This window comes from Oncorhynchus clarkii, chromosome 3 (assembly GCF_045791955.1).
Source record: "Oncorhynchus clarkii lewisi isolate Uvic-CL-2024 chromosome 3, UVic_Ocla_1.0, whole genome shotgun sequence".
Lineage (NCBI taxonomy): Eukaryota > Metazoa > Chordata > Actinopteri > Salmoniformes > Salmonidae > Oncorhynchus > Oncorhynchus clarkii.
Genome location: NC_092149.1, coordinates 72,040,621 through 72,064,251, shown reverse-complemented (window position 1 = coordinate 72,064,251; position 23,631 = coordinate 72,040,621). Strand labels below are relative to the sequence as shown.

Below are 23,631 nucleotides of genomic sequence, written 5' to 3'. Positions count from 1 at the left end.
GGTCGGGTGTCTGCGGGATTTCGCTCCACCATTGTACTTGATTGATAAATGAAGGTCACTAATTAGTAAGCAACTCCCCTCACCTGGTTATCTAGCTCTTAACTGAAAGGCAAAACCAAAAACCAGAGTTTGACACCCCTGCTTTAACCCTTTATCGTGGTTGGTGTCTTGATGGATTTTTCAAAAATTGTGTGACAATAAACATACATTTTCTGTCCTTGCATTTATGGCAGTGTAAGTTGTCGTTATATACATTTTAAGCACTAATTATTCAGTTAAATTAGACATTGAACTTGAGCCCTGTAAGAATCTAACTGTCAGTTTTGTATGTAGAGATCTCAGAAATGCAGTGTAACTACGTAACATTTTGTGTCCTTATGTTCTGGGGTGAAAACAGTTTAAGGGCACACATATCCAAAATAATGTATGCACTGCAAAATAGAATTCTTCTAACCGAAAGAGTCACATTACCTTGATACTTAAAACCTAAAATCGATACTGTCATTAACATGGTTCTTCAATAATTATGCAAAATACTTGAGGAGATGCGCATTTGGTGTCCAGCTGATTAGTTACGTGATATTTTCACACATCATCAACTGATCCAGGTAGGAATTTTCTGAATGACAGTCAAGTGATGAACAGCTGTTGTGATGGGCATGTGTTCAATATTTTCAACTTGTGCGTTGCTTTACTGTGCAGTGGTATAAATGGAAGCACACACACAGACAACAACTAGCTAGCTTTTAGCTAGTTGAAAAGTGAAGCACATGTACAGTACCTCAAGTATGGAAAATGTGGGAAAGATATCCAGAAAATACTGTATGCATCTGGTGGACATCGTGTGTAACACCTCGATCACACCTACAGCATCATTGCATTTTGGTACACCAGAAGTACATTCATTTCCAATGGAACGCTGCATTTGCCTTGCAGCATTGCATTGCAGTGCATTCGGGGTTGTGCATACTTTGGATAAATCGAACATATGCATCAAACTGTATGCGTAGACAGCTTGACAGAAACGGTAGCAGAAGGTGAATGTTGATCTTTGTTGTATACACATCCAGATGATGCTGCGTACCATTTTGCGCAATGACACTGTAGGTGTGAACAAGGTGCAAGTGCTCGAAAAAAGGTAATTGCAAAGAATGTCCAGAATATTTTTCTGTCTTTTTTTAACTAGGCAGGTCAGTTAAGAACAAATTCTTATTTACAATGACGGCCTACCCAGGACAAACCCTCTCCTAACCCAGACGACGCTGGGCCAATTGTGCGCCGCCCTACGGGACTCCCGATCACAGCCGGTTGTGATACAGCCCGGGATCAAACCAGGGTCTGTAGTGACGCCTCTAGCACTGAGTTGTAATGCCTTAGACCGCTGCGCCACTCGGGAGCTCTCTTTCATTATGCTTTTGAAGACAGTTGTGTCTGTATTGTCTGCTTGATTTACAGCAGGGTCTCTTTAGATTTAACAGAGAAAGCATCAAGGTAATGTGTTCATGCTTTCAGATGTTTTTGTGCATACAGTGCGCGAGTCTACAGTGCGCAATTGTGTACGATAGAGTATTGTGCAACACCCCACTCTATTCATATTCATTATTCTGGATATAATGACAACAAATGACATAGCCAAGTGATGTTGCACCTGCAATTTTAAGTAGTAGCCTACTTGAATTTGGAGTTCAGAAATTAAAGTACTGGAATAGGCCTGCCTACCTTGAAAATCAGTTTGGCTCTTGAAAAGTTATTGTAATTATTATAGCCAATTTATAAGATCTCCTGGTCCCTTATAATGATCTATGATTTTTTTTTTTTTTTTTGTGAGATATCAGTTTTTGTGAGAGAGAGGCCACTTTTGTTAGTTTCCTACAGCTTAATTTGATGAGTGTTGCACTACTCTGTTGTGGTAATTATGCGGAGGACAACATCTAATGTTGGCTACAACTTGGCTTTCCATACAATTCCTTCCATTAAAAAAGAAACCTGTTTTTTGGTCACTTTCTCATGATAAAAACAGTGATGGAGAGATTCAAATGGAGAGATTAATGCTACCGCTATTCATGGCTTTATTATGTGAGCCTGCGTCGGCCACATAGACTACAGAAACACGGCCATGCAACCCATCTATTTAGTCAGGAAATGTACACATTCTCTCATATTCTCGAATGTAATAATAACTTGAATATGTTTGATCTACCTTTTTGACACCTGTTACACGCTTTTTGGGGGTTGTGTATTAGGCCTTATATGTACATTATTACATTATACAGTTGTATAACGTTGAGATCCTTAAAAATTACCATTAAGTGCTTAAAAAAGTATCTGAAAGTCCTTGAATTTGAATTGCCATGCTTATACAGTCATGTTGTTGTATAGGGCCAATTTGCTTCTATTCACGTTTATTCCTCTAACTACACATGTGGAACTGCTTGAACATAATTTTGATCACAATGTCACACATTGTCCCCATTATTTATAGAAAACCCACATACACTTTGAATGCACTGTTCTATAGCTGTCAACCAACACGTGTGATGAGGGCTTTAGCCATCTCAAGATTTGAATGGCAAATATAAATACATTTAAAAAACTCCCCCATAAACCTACAGTTGAAAGTAACTTCCTCTTCTATAGATCCATCTGACACTTGGCACAGGAAGTGGAGGGCTTGGCATTGTTCTGTTACACAAACACAACGCTCAAGAGTTCAAAGGTTACAAAACATCAAAATGCCTCCTGCAATATTGTCATGCAATATACATTTTGACACGATTGAGAAGAGAATGACGAGAGCTTTCAGTCGGTCTGGCAGTGAAAAGGTTATTTTACGGAACAGGAATGTCACACTTCCATACTTTGGGAATGTGACACAGTTTCTCAACCCTTCTGCCATGTGCACTGCAGGTCAGGGGGAACCAGAGAGCATGCTCTCCACCCAGTCCACAGTCCAAGAGAGGACGGTTTCCATCCAGTCCACTCCAGAGTCTATGGCCGTTTGTCTAATGCATTTCTATGGAGCTCACACATCCTAACTAGGTGCCACGGTACACTTCAATAAATAAACAAGATGAGAAAAAGCTTCAAGTGGATCCATTGTGTGACTCTTGCTGTTAATCTACTGTATATACTACTATAGTGAAGCTGCTAGGTTTCCAATACAGGTATAGAGCAGTTAGTTAGTTCATTAATACAGTGTTGACACTGGCCCATTCATGACAATCTTCAATGTGATGCCACTGAGCGTGCAGAACAAATCTAGCATTTCTATATCTACGACATTTCGGTGCCTGTTACTATGGACACACAGCAAAAGGGTTATCATGATTTTGTATCTGTGTGGTGCGGTTGCCTGGCAACGCAAGTAGAAGAGCAGTTCTTGGAGAATTTCAAAACAAAAAGAAAATGTACATAAACTATGCAAAACAGTATAAAATAAAACATCTAAATGAAAGGTTAAAAAATCTAAATAAAATTGCCCACTTGAAATTCATTTGAATGGTGTGTTGGTATTGTTAATCTGCTGTTTTTTGGGGGATGTTTCTCTCTCTCTCTGTGTGTGTGTGTGTGTGTGTGTGTGTGTGTGTGTGTGTGTGTGTGTGTGTGTGTGTGGTAAGCTGCATGTACTTCTACACCCCTCTAGTGATGATATGCGTTGTGTCTCACCGCCCCTCTACAGGAATTTCTGAGAGCTGAACAGCCTGTTTCCATTAATTAAAGTCTATTAAAGATTGCATGGGGTAGTAATAGCAGACAACGTTTAAAATGGCAGAGAATTTCATTTCAGTCAATAATTTCCACTGTGTCAACACATTTATGCCAAAAACGGCTCAACTGGTTTAACATAAGCGTAAAAATCTCACTTTATGCCTACAAGGCCCATAATCCTCCAGCAGGGGGTCGGTAGCCATATTTACAGAGTGCCTCAGAGCCAATCGGCTTTGCTCGCCCGCTTTAAACTTCAAACACTTGTTGCAGAGGGAAGAGTGTAATAAGAAGGTATTGGCACTAAAATATCCTTCATGTCAAAAGTATGCCCTCAGCAGGACAGAGAAGTTCATTTATCCTCCTCCTCTCTCTCTCTCTCTCTCTCTCTCTCTTTTCTTTCCCTCCCTCATTCCCTCGTTCTCTCTCTGTTTGGAGAGGAGGAGCAGTGCATTCACACTGATGCCTGGTGTCTGGCAGTGTTCAATGGGTTGGCCAGGTCTGTCTCTGTCTGCCAACGCAAACACACTGAGGAAACAGATGGGTGAACACACACACTCTCACACATTGTCTCACACACACAGTCCACTTCCAAGCCACAGGGAGTGTCTTTGTGTTTTAGTGTTTCTGTGGCATTCCAGTCCACAGCTCTGAAGTCGGTTGGAGGAGGGCCTTCGCTAAGGTAACTAACGTATAAGGCCAAGCAGTAACTGCTCTGAGATCAGTGCTAAGTCCACTGAGCACAGAGAGAGACATTTCTTATCATCCTCACCAGGTCCACAGTACAGAACAGTACAGTATGCACCTATACTATAGGATCCTTGACTTGTCATTTCCCTGTTTCCAGATTGTTCCATTCTAGAGTGATCTTCACATCTTTTGAAAAACAGATCACTGTTTCTGAGAAATAAAAATAATAAAGTATAGCTATGAAATCCGGTTTTCCACTGGACAGGGAGAAAAGAGAAGGAGAGAGAAAGGGAAAAAAGAGAGAGCAACTTCCATACTTCCAAACCACACACACGTCCTGCATACACACATGTCCTGCATACACACATGTCCTGCATACACACATGTCCTGCATACACACATGTCCTGCATACACACATGTCCTGCATACACACATGTCCTGCATACACACACGTCCTGCATACACACACGTCCTGCATACACACATGTCCTGCATACACACATGTCCTGCATACACACATGTCCTGCATACACACATGTCCTGCATACACACATGTCCTGCATACACACACGTCCTGCATACACACATGTCCTGCATACACACATGTCCTGCATACACACATGTCCTGCATACACACATGTCCTGCATACACACATGTCCTGCATGCACACATGTCTGCACATTCCAAGCACACACACTTTTCCACATGCTCACACACTTTTCCACATGCTCACACACCCACCCACACGACAGAGCTGCTACAGGGTAACTCACAGACAGGCAGACAGGGGGGTGGGATTATACATGGATGGACGGATTGATTGACAGCTTGGACACAGAAGTGATTAGACAGTTGGAGGTCCGGAGTAGCCCCTCCCTGGCGTGGTATTAGTTGGGTCCGCGATGAGGACTATGGGATGAGGGCTATGGATCTGTCCCTTAGTCCACTGAGCCGGGGTGCAGGCTGAGGACGGGTGGGTCCAGGCAGGTGGGGGAGTAGCTGAGGTGGGGTTCTTTGATCCACAGTAAGGGAGCGCCGTTCTTGCTCTCCTGGGATTTGCTGTGTCTGTGGCTCTTGTAGCGCACCAGGAGCACGGCGATGATGAGGATGCCGAAGATGGGGAACGGGTAGAAGAAGACAAAGTAGAAGAGAGAGTCGTTGGAACATACCACCGACTGCAGGGTGGAGACTGTGGGGAGAGAGAGAGAATGGGGGGAGAGAGAGATAGGGAGGGAGGGCAGAGAGAAGAGAGAAAGAGAGACAGGAACGGTGGGCGGAGAGAAGAGAGAACAAGAGAGCGAGATAGGGAGGGAGGGTGGAGAGGAGAGAGAAAGAGCGGAGAGAAGAGAGAACGAGAGAGAAAGAGAGAGAGAGAGAAAGAAAATAGGGAGAAGGGCAAGGTAGAGAGAACAGAAAATAGGAGGTGAGTGTGATATGGATGAAGAGATGACATCAATGGAGAGCATTCCATTATGGTGTAGTTTGATGTTTGTTTGGCATGTTACTTTTAGCAGCCTACACAGTAGCTGTGACTGTGTAAGTACTACCTCAAACACCAGAATCATCAGTAAGATCAGCACAAGCCAATGATCTTATATTTGGTCACTAGAATAATAATGATACAAATGGGAGGAGTTGGTTGGCCAGGGTTGCTGTTAAACACTTTGTGAAAAAAACACTTGTCTTAGAAAAACACTTTGCAGCTGAAATGTCAACAACAATAATACGTCTCCATTCTATGGCATTGCCTTGGTTTTTCTAGCCCTAGGACATTGTCATTCGCCATGTGGCACTATCTGTTTTATTCCTAAAAGCACTACAGAAATGTATTCATTGATTTACCCTGCTGGATCACGTTGACGATGGTGACATCAGAGTTGTTGGTTGCCAGGCGATACCAGGCGTTGCGGGGGTTGAGCAGCCACTCCTCCACATGACAGTAGTAGCGCCCAGCGTCAGCGGGTCGCGCCCCCTGGATGGTCAGACTGTAGAGGTCAGAGGTCGTCCTCTCAAACTGCAGGCGTGAGTTAGGCCCCGCCTCCTCGATTGGGCTACAGTTCCCGTTCCCGAACACGGCGTCGTGTCCGATGGAGAACACACAGGCCCGGTTTCCCTCGTCAACATCCCCCTGGTCTTCCTCCTCAGAGAGCATGGAGGAGCGCTCCACATACCAGGACACGGAGAAGCGGGAGTCTCTGGAGGACTGGGAGGGGATGCTACAGCCCAACCGGATGGAACTGGACTGGGACACGGTGATATTCGACTCGGACTCCTCCACCTGTAACCGCACCTCTGTACAGAGAGGGGGGGGGGGGGGGGGGGGGGGGGGGAATAGAAGAAAATTACAATTTAAAGCCATTTATTGGGGCAGAACAGCAAAATAATTGTCCTGCCTTGAAACAGAAAACATTACACTGAACGATAGATGTCGATGTGCTTCAAAACATTATGTACTTCAAAAATTCAATACACATAATTGACAGTAGATAGCAAAATCTCTTTCGCTGTCAATTTTACGTTCCCAACTACCCCCAGATGCCCAATCCAAAATCCTTGAAAATTAGACTAACAGGGTTAGTGACCCCACCAGCTGTCCCTGGCCTTTCCAGTTCTTGGTTCCCCTCCAGGGCCGGGCCTGCCTCTTAGAGGCTTCTAGCCCAGGGGGAGAGTGTCTGTAAGGGATGGCTACACTCCTACAGGGCCTGCACACTGACCCAGTTACAACAAGTAAAAAAGTACTGAACTTAAAAAGACTGATAGATCAGGCTGTTCACAGACTGTAATGTTTCCTCTGGTTAAAAGAGGAGAGGAAGCTGGCAGACAGACAGACAGACAAGGGGAGAACTGGCATCTCGATCTCGTCTTATCTCCCTGTTCTTCTGACAGAGAACCATTTCCGTCTGACTTCCTGGGTGACTGCATTCTTTAGCACCTTAATGAGACTCTCCTAACGGCCCCCTGGGAAATCAAGCCTGGAATTTTGCCACCCACCTTTATATATTTATATAGCACATGTATAACTATATATGGAATAAGAGCTCCCTGATATGGTGTTTGATAATAATAACCCAATCCCCTGGTGAGCCTTGGGATCCCGAAATGCACATCTTACCTCTGAGAAACACAGAGGTAAGATACAACACAAAAAAAACATCAAAGTGATTCACTGATATACACACACACGCAATCATGCATACACACACACAGTCACACACATGCACAAACACACACTTGGGTCGCTGTGAGTTGAAAGCGACAAACAGATATATGTATGTGTGTCAGTGTATGTGTGTGTGTGTGTGTGTGTGTGTGTGTGTGTGTGTGTGTGTGTGTGTGTGTGTGTGTGTGTGTGTGTGTGTGTGTGTGTGTGTGTGTGTGTGTGTGTGTGTGTGTGTGTGTGTGTGTGTGTTTTTCAGCATTAATGTAATTGGGGGAGTAGTGTCCACTTTGCTGCTTAAATAAAAGATGAGCACTGTTGCTCCCTGCCCAGCTTCAGCCCTTCTGTCTGACCTTCATGTTGCAGTCGGGCAGATGCCACGGACACCCGCACATTTCACCCTGCATTTATAATGCCCTGCTCACAGGACCCCTGGCACAACAGATGCTTTCAGAGATGTTACGGGGAGGGGTGGGGAAAGGGGGGTTACCCATGTTTGTTTGTAAACAGTCAAATAAAATAAAATAGTATTTGTCACATGCGCTGAATACAACAGGTGTAGACTTTGCCATGAAATGCTTGTTTATGAGCCCTTCCCACTGATGCAGAGCTATATACAGGGAGTACCATTACCAGATCAATGTGCAGGGGTACGAGGTATTTCAGCTAGATATGTACATGCAGGCAGATTAATGTGACTAGGTATCAGGATGGATAATAGTATGAGGAAAATAAAGAATGGTGTCGCAGTAGCAAATGATAAGTGTAAAAAGTATGTGTGTATGCTTTGTGTCAGTATGTAGGGCAGATAGTCCAGAGTGTGAGGGGAGGAGTATGGGGGGGCATGGGGTGTAGACAGTGGGAGGGGGACTTGGAGATGAGTAGAGGACATGATGGGGTCAGGGTTAGTGGGTTGGAGGTGAGTAGAGGACATGGTGGGGTCAGGGTTAGTGGGTTGGGAGGTGAGTAGAGGACATGGTGGGGTTAGGGTTAGTGGGTTGGAGGTGAGTAGAGGACATGGTGGGGTCAGAGTTAGTGGGTTGGAGGTGAGTAGAGGAATGCTGGGGTCTGGGTTAGTGGGTTGGAGGTGAGTAGAGGAATGCTGGGGTCTGGGTTAGTGGGTTGGAGGTGAGTAGAGGACATGCTGGGGTCTGGGTTAGTGGGTTGGAGGTGAGTAGAGGACATGCTGGGGTCTGGGTTAGTGGGTTGGAGGTGAGTAGAGGACATGCTGGGGTCTGGGTTAGTGGGTTGGAGGTGACTAGAGGACATGGGGGGGTTAGGGTTAGTGGGTTGGAGGTTTAGTAGAGGACATGGTGGGGTCTGGGTTAGTGGGTTGGAGGTGAGTAGAGGACATAGTGGGGTCTGGGTTAGTGGGTTGGAGGTTTAGTAGAGGACATGCTGGGGTCTGGGTTAGTGGGTTGGAGGTGAGTAGAGGACATGCTGGGGTCTGGGTTAGTGGGTTGGAGGTGAGTAGAGGACATGGTGGGGTCAGAGTTAGTGGGTTGGAGGTGAGTAGAGGACATGCTGGGGTCTGGGTTAGTGGGTTGGAGGTGAGTAGAGGACATGCTGGGGTCTGGGTTAGTGGGTTGGAGGTGAGTAGAGAACATGCTGGGGTCTGGGTTAGTGGGTTGGAGGTGAGTAGAGGACATGCTGGGGTCTGGGTTAGTGGGTTGGAGGTGAGTAGAGGACATGGTGGGGTCAAGGTTAGTGGGTTTGAGGTGAGTAGAGGACATGGTGGGGTCTGGGTTAGTGGGTTGGAGGTGAGTAGAGGACATGGTGGGGTCTGGGTTAGTGGGTTGGAGGTGAGTAGAGAACATGCTGGGGTCTGGGTTAGTGGGTTGGAGGTGAGTAGAGGACATGGTGGAGTCTGGGTTAGTGGGTTGGAGGTGAGTAGAGGACATGGTGGGGTCAGGGTTAATGGGTTGGAGGTGAGTAGAGGACATGCTGGGGTCTGGGTTAGTGGGTTGGAGGTGAGTAGAGGACATGCTGGGGTCTGGGTTAGTGGGTTGGAGGTGAGTAGAGAACATGCTGGGGTCTGGGTTAGTGGGTTGGAGGTGAGTAGAGGACATGCTGGGGTCTGGGTTAGTGGGTTGGAGGTGAGTAGAGGACATGGTGGGGTCAGGGTTAATGGGTTGGAGGTGAGTAGAGGACATGCTGGGGTCTGGGTTAGTGGGTTGGAGGTGAGTAGAGGACATGGTGGGGTCTGGGTTAGTGGGTTGGAGGTTTAGTAGAGGACATGGTGGGGTCTGGGTTAGTGGGTTGGAGGTGAGTAGAGGACATAGTGGGGTCAAGGTTAGTGGGTTGGAGGTGAGTGAGGGTGTGTGGGGTCACAGTTCTGTTGGGGAGACAGAGGCATAACATTGATGGGCATTAGGAGTTGGAGGGGTGGACAGGTGGGTTATCCCCCTCGGCTCTAGTGCCAGGCTATGCCCATCTGTGCCAGCTGGCACCAGAGCCACAACGTCCGCTCTGTCACCTGAGCTCTGCCCAGGGCAGTTGATGTGGTCATCAGAGCGAGACGGCCTTGAGGACAGGGGGAGAGTAGAGAGGGGAGGGTTGTTAGGCACAACTGGTCACTGCTAGGAGGTGACTGAACCACATGGGCAAAGAACAGCTACTGTTAACCACAGAGAAAGACACAGAGATAGAGAGACAGTGACCGAGAGAGAGAGAGAGAGAGAGAGAGAGAGAGAGAGCGAGAGAGACTGGGCTCTTGCTATATCTTTTGGGAAGATATCTGTGTGTGAAGGCTGAGGAGTCCTGTGCTAGTTTGTACCAGCCTCCCTCCCCTGATCCCTCCTTCCCTCCTCTTTCTCCTCACCTGGCTGTCTGACGAGGACCTGTGTGAAGCCTGAGGAGTCCCGTGCCAGTCTGTACCAGGCTCCGTCTGGATCTGTGAGCCACTCCTCCACCAGGCAGTAGTAAGTCCCAGAGTCGCTGCTCTCTGCCCTGTTCAGTGTCAGCGCATACAGCTGTGGCGACATCCTCTCTGCCTGCACCCGCCGCCTCAACCTCTCCTCGTCTGCGTACGCGCCATACTCAAATGCACCTGAGCGCTCAATCCTCAGCAGGAGCTCGTCGGCCTCGGCGCCCGTTGCGCGGCGCACGTACCAAAGCATGGCATGCTGTGAGTCGGTGCTGGTCTGAGAGGCCACGGAGCAGTTGACGCGCACACGGCTGTCCTCCAGGTAGACCATGGACTGGTTGGTCTTCTGCACACGCAGCTTAGACACTGTGGAGAAAAGGGGAGGGAGGGAGGGACAGGTGGAGAGGAATGGAGGAGGAGGGGTAGATAAAGGAGAGATAGAAGTTATTTCAACAATAATTTCCCTATTTATAGAAACAAGTGAATGCTGGTGACAGGTATACAATGCAATTTCTGTTTGACAGACGTGTCGAGGCTGTCTTCATTTCCTGCTGAACAGGAGAGGATATTAGTGTGTGGGCAGAGAACAGAGAGAGACAGAGGGAGGGAGGGAGGGAGGGAAAGGATGGCTGTCAGTGTACGACAGAGCGAGGGAGGAAGAGAGGCCTTGAATAAGTTGAAGGGAGGAGTAGGGAAGATTCAGTTTAATAGTGAGAGGGCGAAAGATGGATATAGGGAGAGATGAAGGAATCCAGGCTTTGGGAGAAAGAGAAGAGATGGTGAGAGGGCGAGATGAAGGAATCCGGGCTGTGGGAGAAAGAGAAGAAGAGATGGAGAGAGGGAGAGATGAAGGAATCCGGGCTGTGGGAGAAAGAGAAGAAGAGATGGAGAGAGGGAGAGATGAAGGAATCTGGAATTTGGGGGTAAGATACTTGTGGGAGTTAGAGGGAGGAAGAGAGGGAGATATGGAGGGAGTACTAGAATAAGATGTCAGGGAGGTACAGTAGTGGATAGGTTACTGGGATGTCAGGTGTGATATTAGATTAGCTACAGGTACATCAGGTATGACCAACCGGGTGTGTCTCACAGTGGGAGAGGCTTTAGGAGAGGAAACACAGCTTGTACACAGAAACACACACCTTGACTGAGCCCCATTCTATCACTTCATGTGCTCTCAAATTCTCAAACATTTCAACAGCTGCACCATCGAGAGCATCTTGACTGGCTGCATCACCGCTTGGTATGGCAATAGCACCGCCCTCAAACACATGGCGCTACAGAGGGTGGTGCGGACAGCCCAGTACATGACTGGGGCCGAACTTCCTGCCATCCAGGACCATTATATCATGTGGTGTGAAAGGAAGGCCTGGAAAATCGTTAAAAACTCTTTCTTTCCGAGCCAACGAATGCTCCCTCTGCTTCCGCATGGCAAGTGGTACCATCAAGTCTGACATCAACAGGCTCCAGAAAAGCTTCTAAGACTGCTAAATAGCTAAATAAATAGCTAACAAAATGGCTACACGGTCTACCCTTGTATTTTTGCACTGTCTCTATGCACACTCACAGGGCAGTGCACACTCAAACAAACACAAACACTCACTTCACAATTTGCTCTCACACATAATATGCTTTACATTTATACTGACTCTACACTCATGCACGCCCACTCACATACAATCCTCATATACGCTGCTGCTAGTCTGTTTATTATATATCCTGATGCCTTGTCACCTTACCCCTATACATACAGTTGAAGTCGGAAGTTTACATACACTTAGGTTGGAGTCATTAAAACTCGTTTTTCAACCACTCCACATATTTCTTGTTAACTAACTACTGTATAGTTTTGGCAAGTCGGTTAGGACATCTACTTTGTGTATGACTCAAGTAATTTTTCCAACATTTGTTTACAAACAGACTATTCCACTTATAATTCACTGTATCACAATTCCAGTGGGTCAGAAGTTAACATACACTAAGTTGACTGTGCCTTTAAACAGCTTGGAAAATTCCAGAAAGGGATGTCATGGCTTTAGAAGCTTCTGATAGGCTAATTGACATAATTTGAGTCAATTGGAGGTGTACCTGTGGATGTATTTCAAGGCCTACCTTCAAACTCAGTGCCCCTTTGCTTGACATCATGGGAAAATCAAAAGAAATCAGCCAAGACCTCAAAAAAATTGTAGACCTCCACGAGTCTGGTTCATCCTTGGGAGCAATTTCCAAACGCCTGAAGGTACCATGTTCATCTGTACAAACAATAGTACGCAAGTATAAACACCATGGGACCACGCAGCCATCATACTGCTCAGGAAGGAGATGCGTTCTGTCTCCTAGAGATGAACGTACTTTGGTGCAAAAAGTGAAAATCCCATAACAACAGCAAATGACCTTGTGAAGATGCTGGAGGAAACAGGTACAAAAGTATCTATATCCACAGTAAAGCGAGTCCTATATCGACATAACCTGAAAGACCGCTCAGCAATGAAGAAGCCTCTGCTCTAAAACCGCCATAAAAAAGCCAGACTACGGTTTACAACTGCACATGGGGACAAAAGATCGTACTTTTTGGAGAAATGTCCTCTGGTCTGATGAAACAAAAATATAATTGTTTGGCAATAATGACCAAACATAACGTTTGGAGGAAAAATGGGGAGGCTTTCAAGCCAAAAAACACCATCCCAACCGTGAAGCACAGGGGTGGCAGCATCATGTTGTGTGGGTGCTTTTCTGCAGGAGGGACTGGTGCACTTCACAAAATAGATGGCATCATGAAGAAGGACAATTATGTGGATATATTGAAGCAAAATCTCAAGACATCAGTCAGGAAGTTAAAGCTTGGTCGCAAATGGGTCTTCCAAATGGACAATGACCCCAAGCATACTTCCAAAGTTGTGGCAAAATGGCTTAAGGACAACAAAGTCAAGGTATTGGAGTGACCATCACAAAGCCCTGACCTCAATCCTATAGAACATTTGTGGGCAGAACTGAAAAAGTGTGTGCGAGCAAGGAGGCCTACAAACCTGACTCATTTACACCAGCTCTGTCAGGAGGAATGGGCCAAACTTCCCGCAACTTATTGTGGGAAGCTTTTGGAAGGCTACACGAAACGTTTGACCCAAGTTAAACAATTTAAAGGCAATGCTACCAAATACTAATTGAGTGTATGTAAACTTCTGACCCACTGGGACTGTGATGAAATAAATAAAAGCTGAAATAAGTAATTCTCTCTTCTATTATTCTGACATTTCACATTCTTAAAATAAAGTGGTGATCCTAACTGACCTAAGACAGGGAATTTTTACTAGGATTAAATGTCAGGAATTGTGAAAAACTGATTTGAAATGTATTTGGCTAAGGTGTAGGTAAACTTCCGACTATCACTCCAGTATCCCTGACCATTGTAAATATGGTACTGAAACTGACTGACCCTGTATATAGTATGCTTACTTACTTTATCATGTTCTTCTTATTTTTATTTCTCGTGTTTTTGTTCTACCTTCTTATTTTTAATATTACGTTGTTATTGATTGGCTTTAGAGCTTCAAACGCATTTCACAGTACTTTAAACCATTGAAATAACACATTAATAACTGACAAGTCACACGAAAAGGTACGTTATTAATGTAAAATAAAACCAACCTCACTTGAACACTAGGGCATGAAGCCACTTCAACACAGATATAGGCTTGTTAGTAAGACACACCTCTCTATTTCCTGTGCTAAGCCTTGATAGAACCCGACTGCCTGGAGTCACAACCATCTGCCTACAGATTTTCACCCGTACTCACAGATTGGTGAATGCGCTCGTGTGTGTGTGTGTGTGTGAGCTAGCATTTGGCCACACTCTTAGTATTTTCACAGCTAAAAGGCATCTCCGGGCCCTCTCCCCTCTCCACAGTGTCGGGCCCTGTCCCCTCTCCACAGTGCCGGGCCCTCTCCCCTCTCCACAGTGCCGGGCCCTCTCCCCTCTCCACAGTGCCGTGCCCTCTCCTCTCTCCACAGTGCCAGGCCCTCTCCCCTCTCCAGTGCCGGGCCCTCTCCCCTCTCCACAGTGTCGGGCCCTCTCCCCTCTCCACAGTGCCGGGCTCTCCAGTGAGTTCTGAAATTAGTCATCATTAGCTGGCTCCACACTGGAGAGACTCGTCTGAACACCGACAATCACTCCAGCCAGAATTACAGTCAAACCCCCCGGAATCCTGCCAATCATCCTCAGAGAGAGAATAACCTCAGTATCTCCGGGAGTGGAACCGTGCTGGATTTGATTGGCACAGGACAAAGCACAGCGCTGTTTATTCCCATTTGAAGTTAGACTCCATTAGGAAAAGAGGAGACTGTGAGGGTTGAAAGCCTGTTGCCTTGGACCAGTCTTTACAGAAAGGCCTGTTCAAAGCCTGACGAATTACCAGCCATTCAAGCCCATTATGGCACATTATAACCCCTTATGAAGGCATTATAAGTCATCATGAATGTTGAAACGGGTCCAATGACCTCAGCTCCATAGGAAGAAATCCATGTGTGCTCTTAAGAAGATCAGGGCTACTGAAAGCCTTTTCTCACTGCAGAGAGAGAGGGAGACTACGCACCAGGACCAGTCTCTCTATCACACACACACACACACACACACACACACACACACACACACACACACACACACACACACACACATTTAAAATGAGGTTGTCTTCAACAGGAAGAGGCAGAGAACAGGGCTGTAGAGTACATGGACTGGTAACATATGCATACTGTACGTGTGAGGCTCTCTCCCTCTCTGTGTGTGTGTGTGTGTGTACCTGTTTTCCTACCTCATCAGGAACCGAATGTCCGAACAATTCACCCGAATGTCCTGACAAAGTAGGGAACAATAACTTTTTTTGTCCTGAATGTCCTGAATTTATTCAAATGCTATTTTAAGCTTAAAAGTTAGGGTTAAGGTTAGAGTCTGTGTGTGTGTGTGCGTGTGTGTGTGTTAATGCCTTGGGAATAGAGCATGCTGTTCAATCATGCATCTGTAACAAGGCCATACATCATGTATGGGTACTGCCAATTCCCTTTACAGCTGAATTCTTACATTTATCTGTATGTCTGTGTGTGTTTCAGAGAGTCAATGTCTATGTTAAGTGTGTTTGGATGTTCTGCGCGAGTGTGTTTCTTTAATGAGTCTCGTGGGTACCAAACCAAAGTAAGACAAATCCATAATTGGAAACACTTGTCATCTCCTTTCTGCATTAGCTGGTGTGTCACTCAAGCCCAGGCCCTATGCCTTTATGTGTTTATGTGCTCAACAGGCTCTGAGGTTTGTTCTCCTCTCCCTCTCAGCTCTGTGTGATCTCTCCCCAGTGCAAGAGATAGTGAGTGCAGCTGAGATCCTGTGTATGATTTATGCCCCTCCGAGACCTCCGTACTTTTTACTACTGTCAGTGAAAGGGGCGGATTCTGGCAATTGGGAGCCAATCCGATGCTAGATGGTGTAGATGAGGAAGGATGATCATATTAGAAGTTAACCTTGAACTTTAATGCTGCCATCGCACTTCCCTCCACGCTGGTTTCCAGGGCAACCCCATCTCCCAGGGTGACCAAGGGCCTGGCCAGAATACCTGAAGGAGTCCTGCTGGGTCTCCAAGTCAGGGAGCAGACCCAATTAAACACTGCCATCGCCAGGCACGATTAAACAAACAGTTAATTAACATTCAGCCCCTGACTCTCCAAAAACAGAGTGAGTGTTCTCTCTTTGTTGGAAAATTAAACAAGCAAGTAAACAACTGTTTGAAAAGCCTACCCCCTCCCTGAGTGTGTCCAGTTTGTCGTCAGAAGGCGTTAATTGTGGCGTGTTGCTGCAGAGCCCAGATAAAGCTTACTTTTATTCCCCCTTATTTATCAGTGGCATAAAGCACACAATGACCACAATCACAGAACCATTCACATCCAGAAGAAAGGCAGGAAAATAAGCTTTGTGACCGCCGCATCCACGCATTCCCTCTTCCCTCTCCTTATATGCCACAACGCGGCTTTGCCGAGCCAAGTGCAGGAACAGATGAAAACGTCTTGGGGAGGTATTTTACGGTCCAGGGGGTGGGGAGGAAAGTGTACTGTAAAGGCTGTGCTCTGCAGTATCTCTCCAACCTCTCACCATCACTCACTAGCAGTCTAATCAGAATACCGCCTATCTGTCTGTCTGCCTGAACTGAATGACACAACATCAATTACAATTCTCAGACCGATGCAAAACAGCCCAACTATAGGGATGTGGAGTATTAAATACTACGCAGGAAAGAAACCTTCCAGCATTCATCCAGACGACAAACTCACTCCATCTCGCTCTCCTTCTCTGTCGGTCTGTCTATCTCTCTCTCTCTCTAACCCCTTCCTCTCACTCCATCTCGCTCTCCTTCTCTGTCTGTCTGTCTAACTCTCTCTCTCTCTAACCCCTTCCTCTCACTCCATCTCGCTCTCCTTCTCTGTCGGTCTGTCCAACTCTCTCTCTCTCTAACCCCTTCCTCTCACTCCATGTTGCTCGTGCTCTCCACCTCCCTCTGCTGTCTCCATCTCTTTTTCTCATCCCTCCATCTCTCAATCTCTCACCACTCCTCTCTCCATCTCTCACCCCATTCTCTCTCTCTAACCCCTGCTGCTGTCTGTCCCAGACACCGTGCCCCTGCCAATCACAGCCAGTCTCATCACCTGCCAGGACATGAATATTCAGAAGGCTCACCTACAGGGTCATGCATATTCATGAGGCTCCGATGAAGAGCTCATACAGGAGGTGGTGTCAGTCCCTGGTTCACATTTTGCTGCTCAGTCTTAAATAGTGTTTTCTGCGCTTTATGATCATTCATCTGAAAAGACTTGACAGCTGGAAACATTGGATACATAATTCAGAGGGGTTGGGTTAAATGCGGAAGACACATTTCGGTTGAATGCATTCAGTTGTGCAACTGACTAGGTATCCCTTTTCCCAATATTGCACCACTATATAGAAAATAGGGTGCCATTTGGGACAAAGACAATATGACTCCCCACTCAGCCTAGGGGCCTGCTAGCATCTCTCCACCTACACAGGCCTTTTGATGAGTGATGCTTCAGTCACAGTTTCTAAAGTCAAGAGGCGCAACATCGTGAGACTTCTGGGAACGCTTGCGAAATAGACCATCAGATCAGTCAGCGATTTGGGGTTTGAGAAGTCAACGAGAGAAGTGACAAATTATTCTTTAGTTGTTAATTTTCTCGAAATCAACCTAGAGTCGAGCCAATGTCTTAAGTAGTTGAACATGTTATTTCTCCAACCTTGTGAAAGTGACAAAGTGACACGTTTTCATTTTCGTCAAAAGCAGTTAGACCAGATGATGTGTTTCTGCACATGAGCATAGCTAGCCAACGTCGCCATGATACATACACGCATGATCTGGGATTTCTATTGGCGAAGCAGTTCCTGCCTATCTTCACACTGTACTGTCTTTGCTTCACTATTTCAGGCCTACAAGTCCTCATTTCATTGTGGCAGTGGGGAAGAATCAAGTCAGAGAAAAGAGACAGAGGACATGAAGATGAGGATTAGAAAATTAATGAAAAAAGGTAGATGAATGAAAAAATAGGAGAAGAGCAGCACAGGGTGAAGAGAGAAGTGAGAACAGGAGAGAGAAGCAGCACAGGGTGAAGAGAGAACAGGAGAGAGAAGCAGCACAGGGTGAAGAGAGAACAGGAGAGAGAAGCAGCACAGGGTGAAGAGAGAACAGGAGAGAGAAGCAGCACATGGTGAAGAGAGAACAGGAGAGAGAAGCAGAACAGGGTGAAGAGAGAACAGGAGAGAGAAGCAGCACAGGGTGAAGAGAGGAGTGAGAACAGGAGAGAGAAGCAGCACAGGGTGAAGAGAGAAGAGGAGAGAGAAGCAGCACATGGTGAAGAGAGGAGTGAGAACAGGAGAGAGAAGCAGCACAGGGTGAAGAGAGAACAGGAGAGAGAAGCAGCACAGGGTGAAGAGAGGAGTGAGAACAGGAGAGAGAAGCAGCACACGGTGAAGAGAGAAGAGGAGAGAGAAGCAGCACAGGGTGAAGAGAGAACAGGAGAGAGAAGCAGCACAGGGTGAAGTGAGGACAGGAGAGAGAAGCAGCACAGGGTGAAGAGAGAAGAGGAGAGAGAAGCAGCACAGGGTGAAGAGAGAACAGGAGAAAGAAGCAGCACAGGGTGAAGTGAGGACAGGATAGAGAAGCAGCACAGGGTGAAGAGAGAGGAGTGAGAACAGGAGAGAGAAGCAGCACAGGGTGAAGAGAGAACAGGAGAGAGAAGCAGCACAGGGCGAAGAGAGAGGAGTGAGAACAGTAGAGAGAAGCAGCACAGGGTGAAGAGAGGAGTGAGAACAGGAGAGAGAAGCAGCACAGGGTGAAGAGAGAGGAGTGAGAACAGGAGAGAGAAGCAGCACAGGGTGAAGAGAGGAGTGAGAACAGGAGAGAGAAGCAGCACAGGGTGAAGAGAGAGGAGTGAGAACAGGAGAGAGAAGCAGCACAGGGTGAATAGAGAACAGGAGAGAGAAGCAGCACAGGGTGAAGAGAGAGGAGTAAGAACAGGAGAGAGAAGCAGCACAGGGTGAAGAGAGGAGTGAGAACAGGAGAGAGAAGCAGCACAGGGTGAAGAGAGGAGTGAGAACAGGAGAGAGAAGCAGCACAGGGTGAAGAGAGAAGAGTGAGAACAGGAGAGAGAAGCAGCACAGGGTGAAGAGAGGAGTGAGAACAGGAGAGAGAAGCAGCACAGGGTGAAGAGAGGAGTGAGAACAGGAGAGAGAAGCAGCACAGGGTGAAGAGAGAACAGGAGAGAGAAGCAGCACAGGGTGAAGAGAGGAGTGAGAACAGGAGAGAGAAGCAGCACAGGGTGAAGAGAGAGGAGTGAGAACAGGAGAGAGAAGCAGCACAGGGTGAATAGAGAACAGGAGAGAGAAGCAGCACAGGGTGAAGAGAGAGGAGTAAGAACAGGAGAGAGAAGCAGCACAGGGTGAAGAGAAGAGAGGAGTGAGAACAGGAGAGAGAAGCAGCACAGGGTGAAGAGAGGAGTGAGAACAGGAGAGAGAAGCAGCACAGGGTGAAGAGAGGAGTGAGAACAGGAGAGAGAAGCAGCACAGGGTGAAGAGAGAACCGGAGAGAGAAGCAGCACAGGGTGAAGAGAGGAGTGAGAACAGGAGAGAGAAGCAGCACAGGGTGAAGAGAGAGAAGTGAGAACAGGAGAGAGAAGTAGCAAAGAGAAAAGAAAGGAAGCAAGAAGGAGCATGGGGAAATAGTGGATGAAGGGAAGCTAAAAAATTTTTATAATAATACAAATGAAAAAACTGGGAGAGAGTTCTCCTGGGAGGATTTGGGACCAGTGGGGGGCTCTTGAGTCTCCACTCAGGGAGGCTTAACATTTTAAACCCAGCCCGCTCCTCCGTTAGCATTAGTCTAGCCACAGGCTGAGTCCCAGAGGGATGTAGGGGGTCAAAAGCTCAGACGCACTCTCATCCCCCAGGACGGCTCACCAGCTGGGCTACTCCTCCCTGCTGCTCAGCCTTGGCCCGGAGCACCATCTCTGGGGAGAGGTCTGAGCGGGTTCCCTTCTGGAAGGGATGAGGGATGGGGCTAACCCCTGGCTGTGGAGTGGCTGCTACTCTGTTCCTCTGCTATAATGGGGAGCTTATTTCTACGCTAATGATGTCGATGTATCTCTGATCCTTTTGTGTTGAAGGGAGATTTACCCCCCCGCCAACCCCCTTGACCCCCCCCCCTGATGTCATTACGATTGGGGTAATTAAGGGGATCAGCACACACCCAACGGCAGCATCACACACAAAAACACGTACTTATGTGAACACACACATCCGGCAGCCTTTCTCCTCTGCCTCCTGCTTGCTGTCTCAGAGATGGATCACTGGACTCTGCCTGGCCTAACAGGAAAGGGAGAGTTGAGGGAGGGAGGGAGGGAGGGAGGGAGGGAGGGAGGGAGGGAGGGAGGGAGGGGCGAGGGAAGGTGAGGAAAGAGGCGAGGAGGGTCATGGCAAGGGAACTCTGGGTAGTGTTTAATGACCCACCAGAAGCAGGCAGGGAAATGGGAGAATAAAGTCATACCAGGCAGGCCTGCATGCGTGTGTGTGCGTCCTTGCACGTGTACACGCTGCGTATGTGTGTGTGTGCCCACAAGTGTGAGTGTGTACACAAATGTTTGTGAAGGGAAAGGGGGTCTGCCAGTAAACATAAATGATGTCCATTAAACCAGTGGTGAACTGTGGTCGTAGATATTGTTGAGAGAAGCCAGTGCTGACTGCAGACACCCCCCTCCCTCGAGCTATCTCTATGTACAGTGGCAAGAACAAGTATTTGATACACTGGCGATTTTGCAGGTTTTCCTACTTACAAAGCATGTAGAGGTCTGTAATTTATATCATAGGTACACTTCAACTGTGAGAGACGGAATCTAAAACAAAAATCCAGAAAATCACATTGTATGACTTTTAAGTAATTCATTTGCATTTTATTGCATGATATAAGTATTTGATCACCTACCAAACAGTAAGAATTCCGGCTCTCACAGACCTGTTAGTTTTTCTTTAAGAAGCCCTCCTGTTCTCCACTCATTACCTGTATTAACTGCACCTGTTTGAACTCATTACCTGTATAAAAGACACCTGTCCACACACTCAATCAAACAGACTCCAACCTCTCCACAATAGCCAAGAACAGAGAGCTGTGTAAAGACATCAGGGATAAAATTGTAGACCTGCACAAGGCTGGGATGGGCTACAGGACAATAGGCAAGCAGCTTGGTGAGAAGGCAACAACTGTTGGCGCAATTATTAGAAAATGGAAGAAGTTCAAGATGATGGTCAATCACCCTCGGTCTGGGGCTCCATGCAAGATCTCACCTCGTGGGGCATCAATGATCATGAGGAAGGTGAGGGATCAGCCCAGAACTACACGGCAGGACCTGGTCAATGACCTGAAGAGAGCTGGGACCACAGTCTCAAAGAAAACCATTAGTAACACACTACGCCGTCATGGATTAAAATCCTGCAGTGCACGCAAGGTCTCCCTGCTCAAGCCAGCGCATGTCCAGGCCCGTCTGAAGTTTGCCAATGACCATCTGGATGATCCAGAGGAGGAATGGGAGAAGGTCATGTGGTCTGATGAGACAAAAATAGAGCTTTTTGGTCTAAACTCCACTCGCAATGTTTGGAGGAAGAAGAAGGATGAGTACAACCCCAAGAACACCATCGCAACCGTGAAGCATGGAGATGGAAACATCATTCTTTGGGGATGCTTTTCTGCAAAGGGGACAGGACGACTGCACCGTATTGAGGGGAGGATGGATGGGGCCATGTATCGCGAGATCTTGGCCAACAACCTCCTTCCCTCAGTAAGAGCATTGGAGATGGGTCTTCCAGCATGACAACGACCCAAAACACACAGCCAGGGCAACTAAGGAGTGGATCCGTAAGAAGCATCTCAAGGTCCTGGAGTGGCCTAGCCAGTCTCCAGAACTGAGCCCAATAGAAAATCTTTGGAGGGAGCTGAAAGTCCGTATTGCCCAGCGACAGCCCCGAAACCTGAAGGATCTGGAGAAGGTCTGTATGGAGGAGTGGGCCAAAATCCCTGCTGCAGTGTGTGCAAACCTGGTCAAGAACTACAGGAAACATATGATCTCTGTAATTGCAAAGGTTTCTGTACCAAATATTAAGTTCTGCTTTTCTGATGTATCAAAAACTTATGTCATCCAATAAAATGCAAATTAATTACTTAAAAATCATATAATGTGATTTTCTGGATTTTTGCTATAGATTCCATCTCTCCCAGTTGTGGTGTACATATGATACAAATTACAGACCTCTTCATGCTTTGTAAGTAGGGAAAACCTGCAAAATCGTCAGTGTATCAAATACTTTTTAATGGAATATCTACATAGGCGTACAGAGGCCCATTATCAGCAACCATCACTCCTGTGTTCCAATGGCACATTGTGTTAGCTAATCCAAGTTCAAAATTTTAAAAGACTAATTGATCATTAGAAAACCCTTTTGCAATTATGTTAGCACAGCTAAAACCTGTTGTTCTGATTACAGAAGCAATAAAACTGACCTTCTTTAGACTAGTTGAGTATCTGGAGCATTAGCATTTGTGGGTTCGATTACAAGCACAAAATGACTCTTGGATGCTGGACTTCTAGGCAGAGTTGCAAAGAAAAAGCCATATCTCAGATTGGCTAATAAAAAGAAAAGATATGCAAAAGAACACAGACACTGGACAGAGGAACTCTGCCTAGAAGGACAGCATCCTGGGGTCGCCTCTTCACTGTTGGTGTTGAGACTGATGTTTTGCGGGTACTGTCTGTGTGTGTGTGTGTGTGTGTGTGTGTGTGTGTGTGTGTGTGTGTGTGTGTGTGTGTGTGTGTGTGTGTGTGTGTGAGAGAGAGACAGAGAGAGGTAGTGAGAATATAGGAGAGCAGTATAGTGTAGGGTAGTGCTAAAGTACCATCACGGCAGTCAAGCTGCATCCCACACACTACTGCTCCTTGTATTAGACACTGATTTACATGAGGAGCACCCGTGCTGCGACTCCCCTGAGTTACAACTTCAATTACAGCTGCAACACACACAAACACAAACACAAACACGTGCACAAACACATTCACACAGCCAGATTAAGGAGCATAGCTAGAGATGGAGGCAGACAGAGTAACCCTACACAGAGGTGAGGGATGGATACAGAGGAAAGGACAAGGAGATAAAGAAAATACAATTAGGTCTGCAGATTTGGAGAAGACAGAGGTGTCTGTGTGTGTGTGTGTGTGTGTGTGTGTGTGGGGGGGGGGGGGGGGGGGTAGAGATTGTGTTTCAGTGTCAGGAGCAGTGGGAGTGTGTGTGGTGGTGCAGTCTGTGAGGAAGGCACAGAGAGATCAGAGCTTCTCAGAAAAATGCTCTTAATTTATCACCTACTGTGTGTGTGTCTGTGTGTGTGCGCGCAAGAGAGAGAGAGTGTGCGTGTTTATAATATGAGAGAGAGACAGACCAGATAAAGAAAGGAGAATGGAAGAAGAAGGAAAGAGCAGGAGGCAACCCTAACCCTTTTCAGACACAGCTTTATATACATCACATCAGCTACTAAGACCAGGTCTTCCTTAAATACTGTATGCCTGCATCCCAAATGTCTGCAAAAGGCTCCTTATTCCCAATAAAGTGGCCTTCTTTTGACTCTAGTGCA

At 46.7% G+C, this 23,631-nt stretch overlaps 1 protein-coding gene across 1 annotated transcript in view; it reads right to left on the bottom strand.

The window, feature by feature from the left end:
- Nucleotides 1-1,806: 1,806 nt before the first annotated feature.
- LOC139403264 (immunoglobulin superfamily member 3-like) overlaps nt 1,807-23,631 on the bottom strand; it is a 130,428-nt gene continuing 108,603 nt past the window's right edge. Inside the window, exons 7-9 of the mRNA XM_071146933.1 lie at nt 10,376-10,786; nt 6,240-6,689; nt 1,807-5,586 (exon numbers count right to left, since the gene is read on the bottom strand). Of these exons, the coding sequence (XP_071003034.1) occupies nt 5,336-5,586; nt 6,240-6,689; nt 10,376-10,786 (1,112 nt within the window). The 3' untranslated portion in view covers nt 1,807-5,335. The remainder of the gene's footprint in view (nt 5,587-6,239; nt 6,690-10,375; nt 10,787-23,631) is intronic.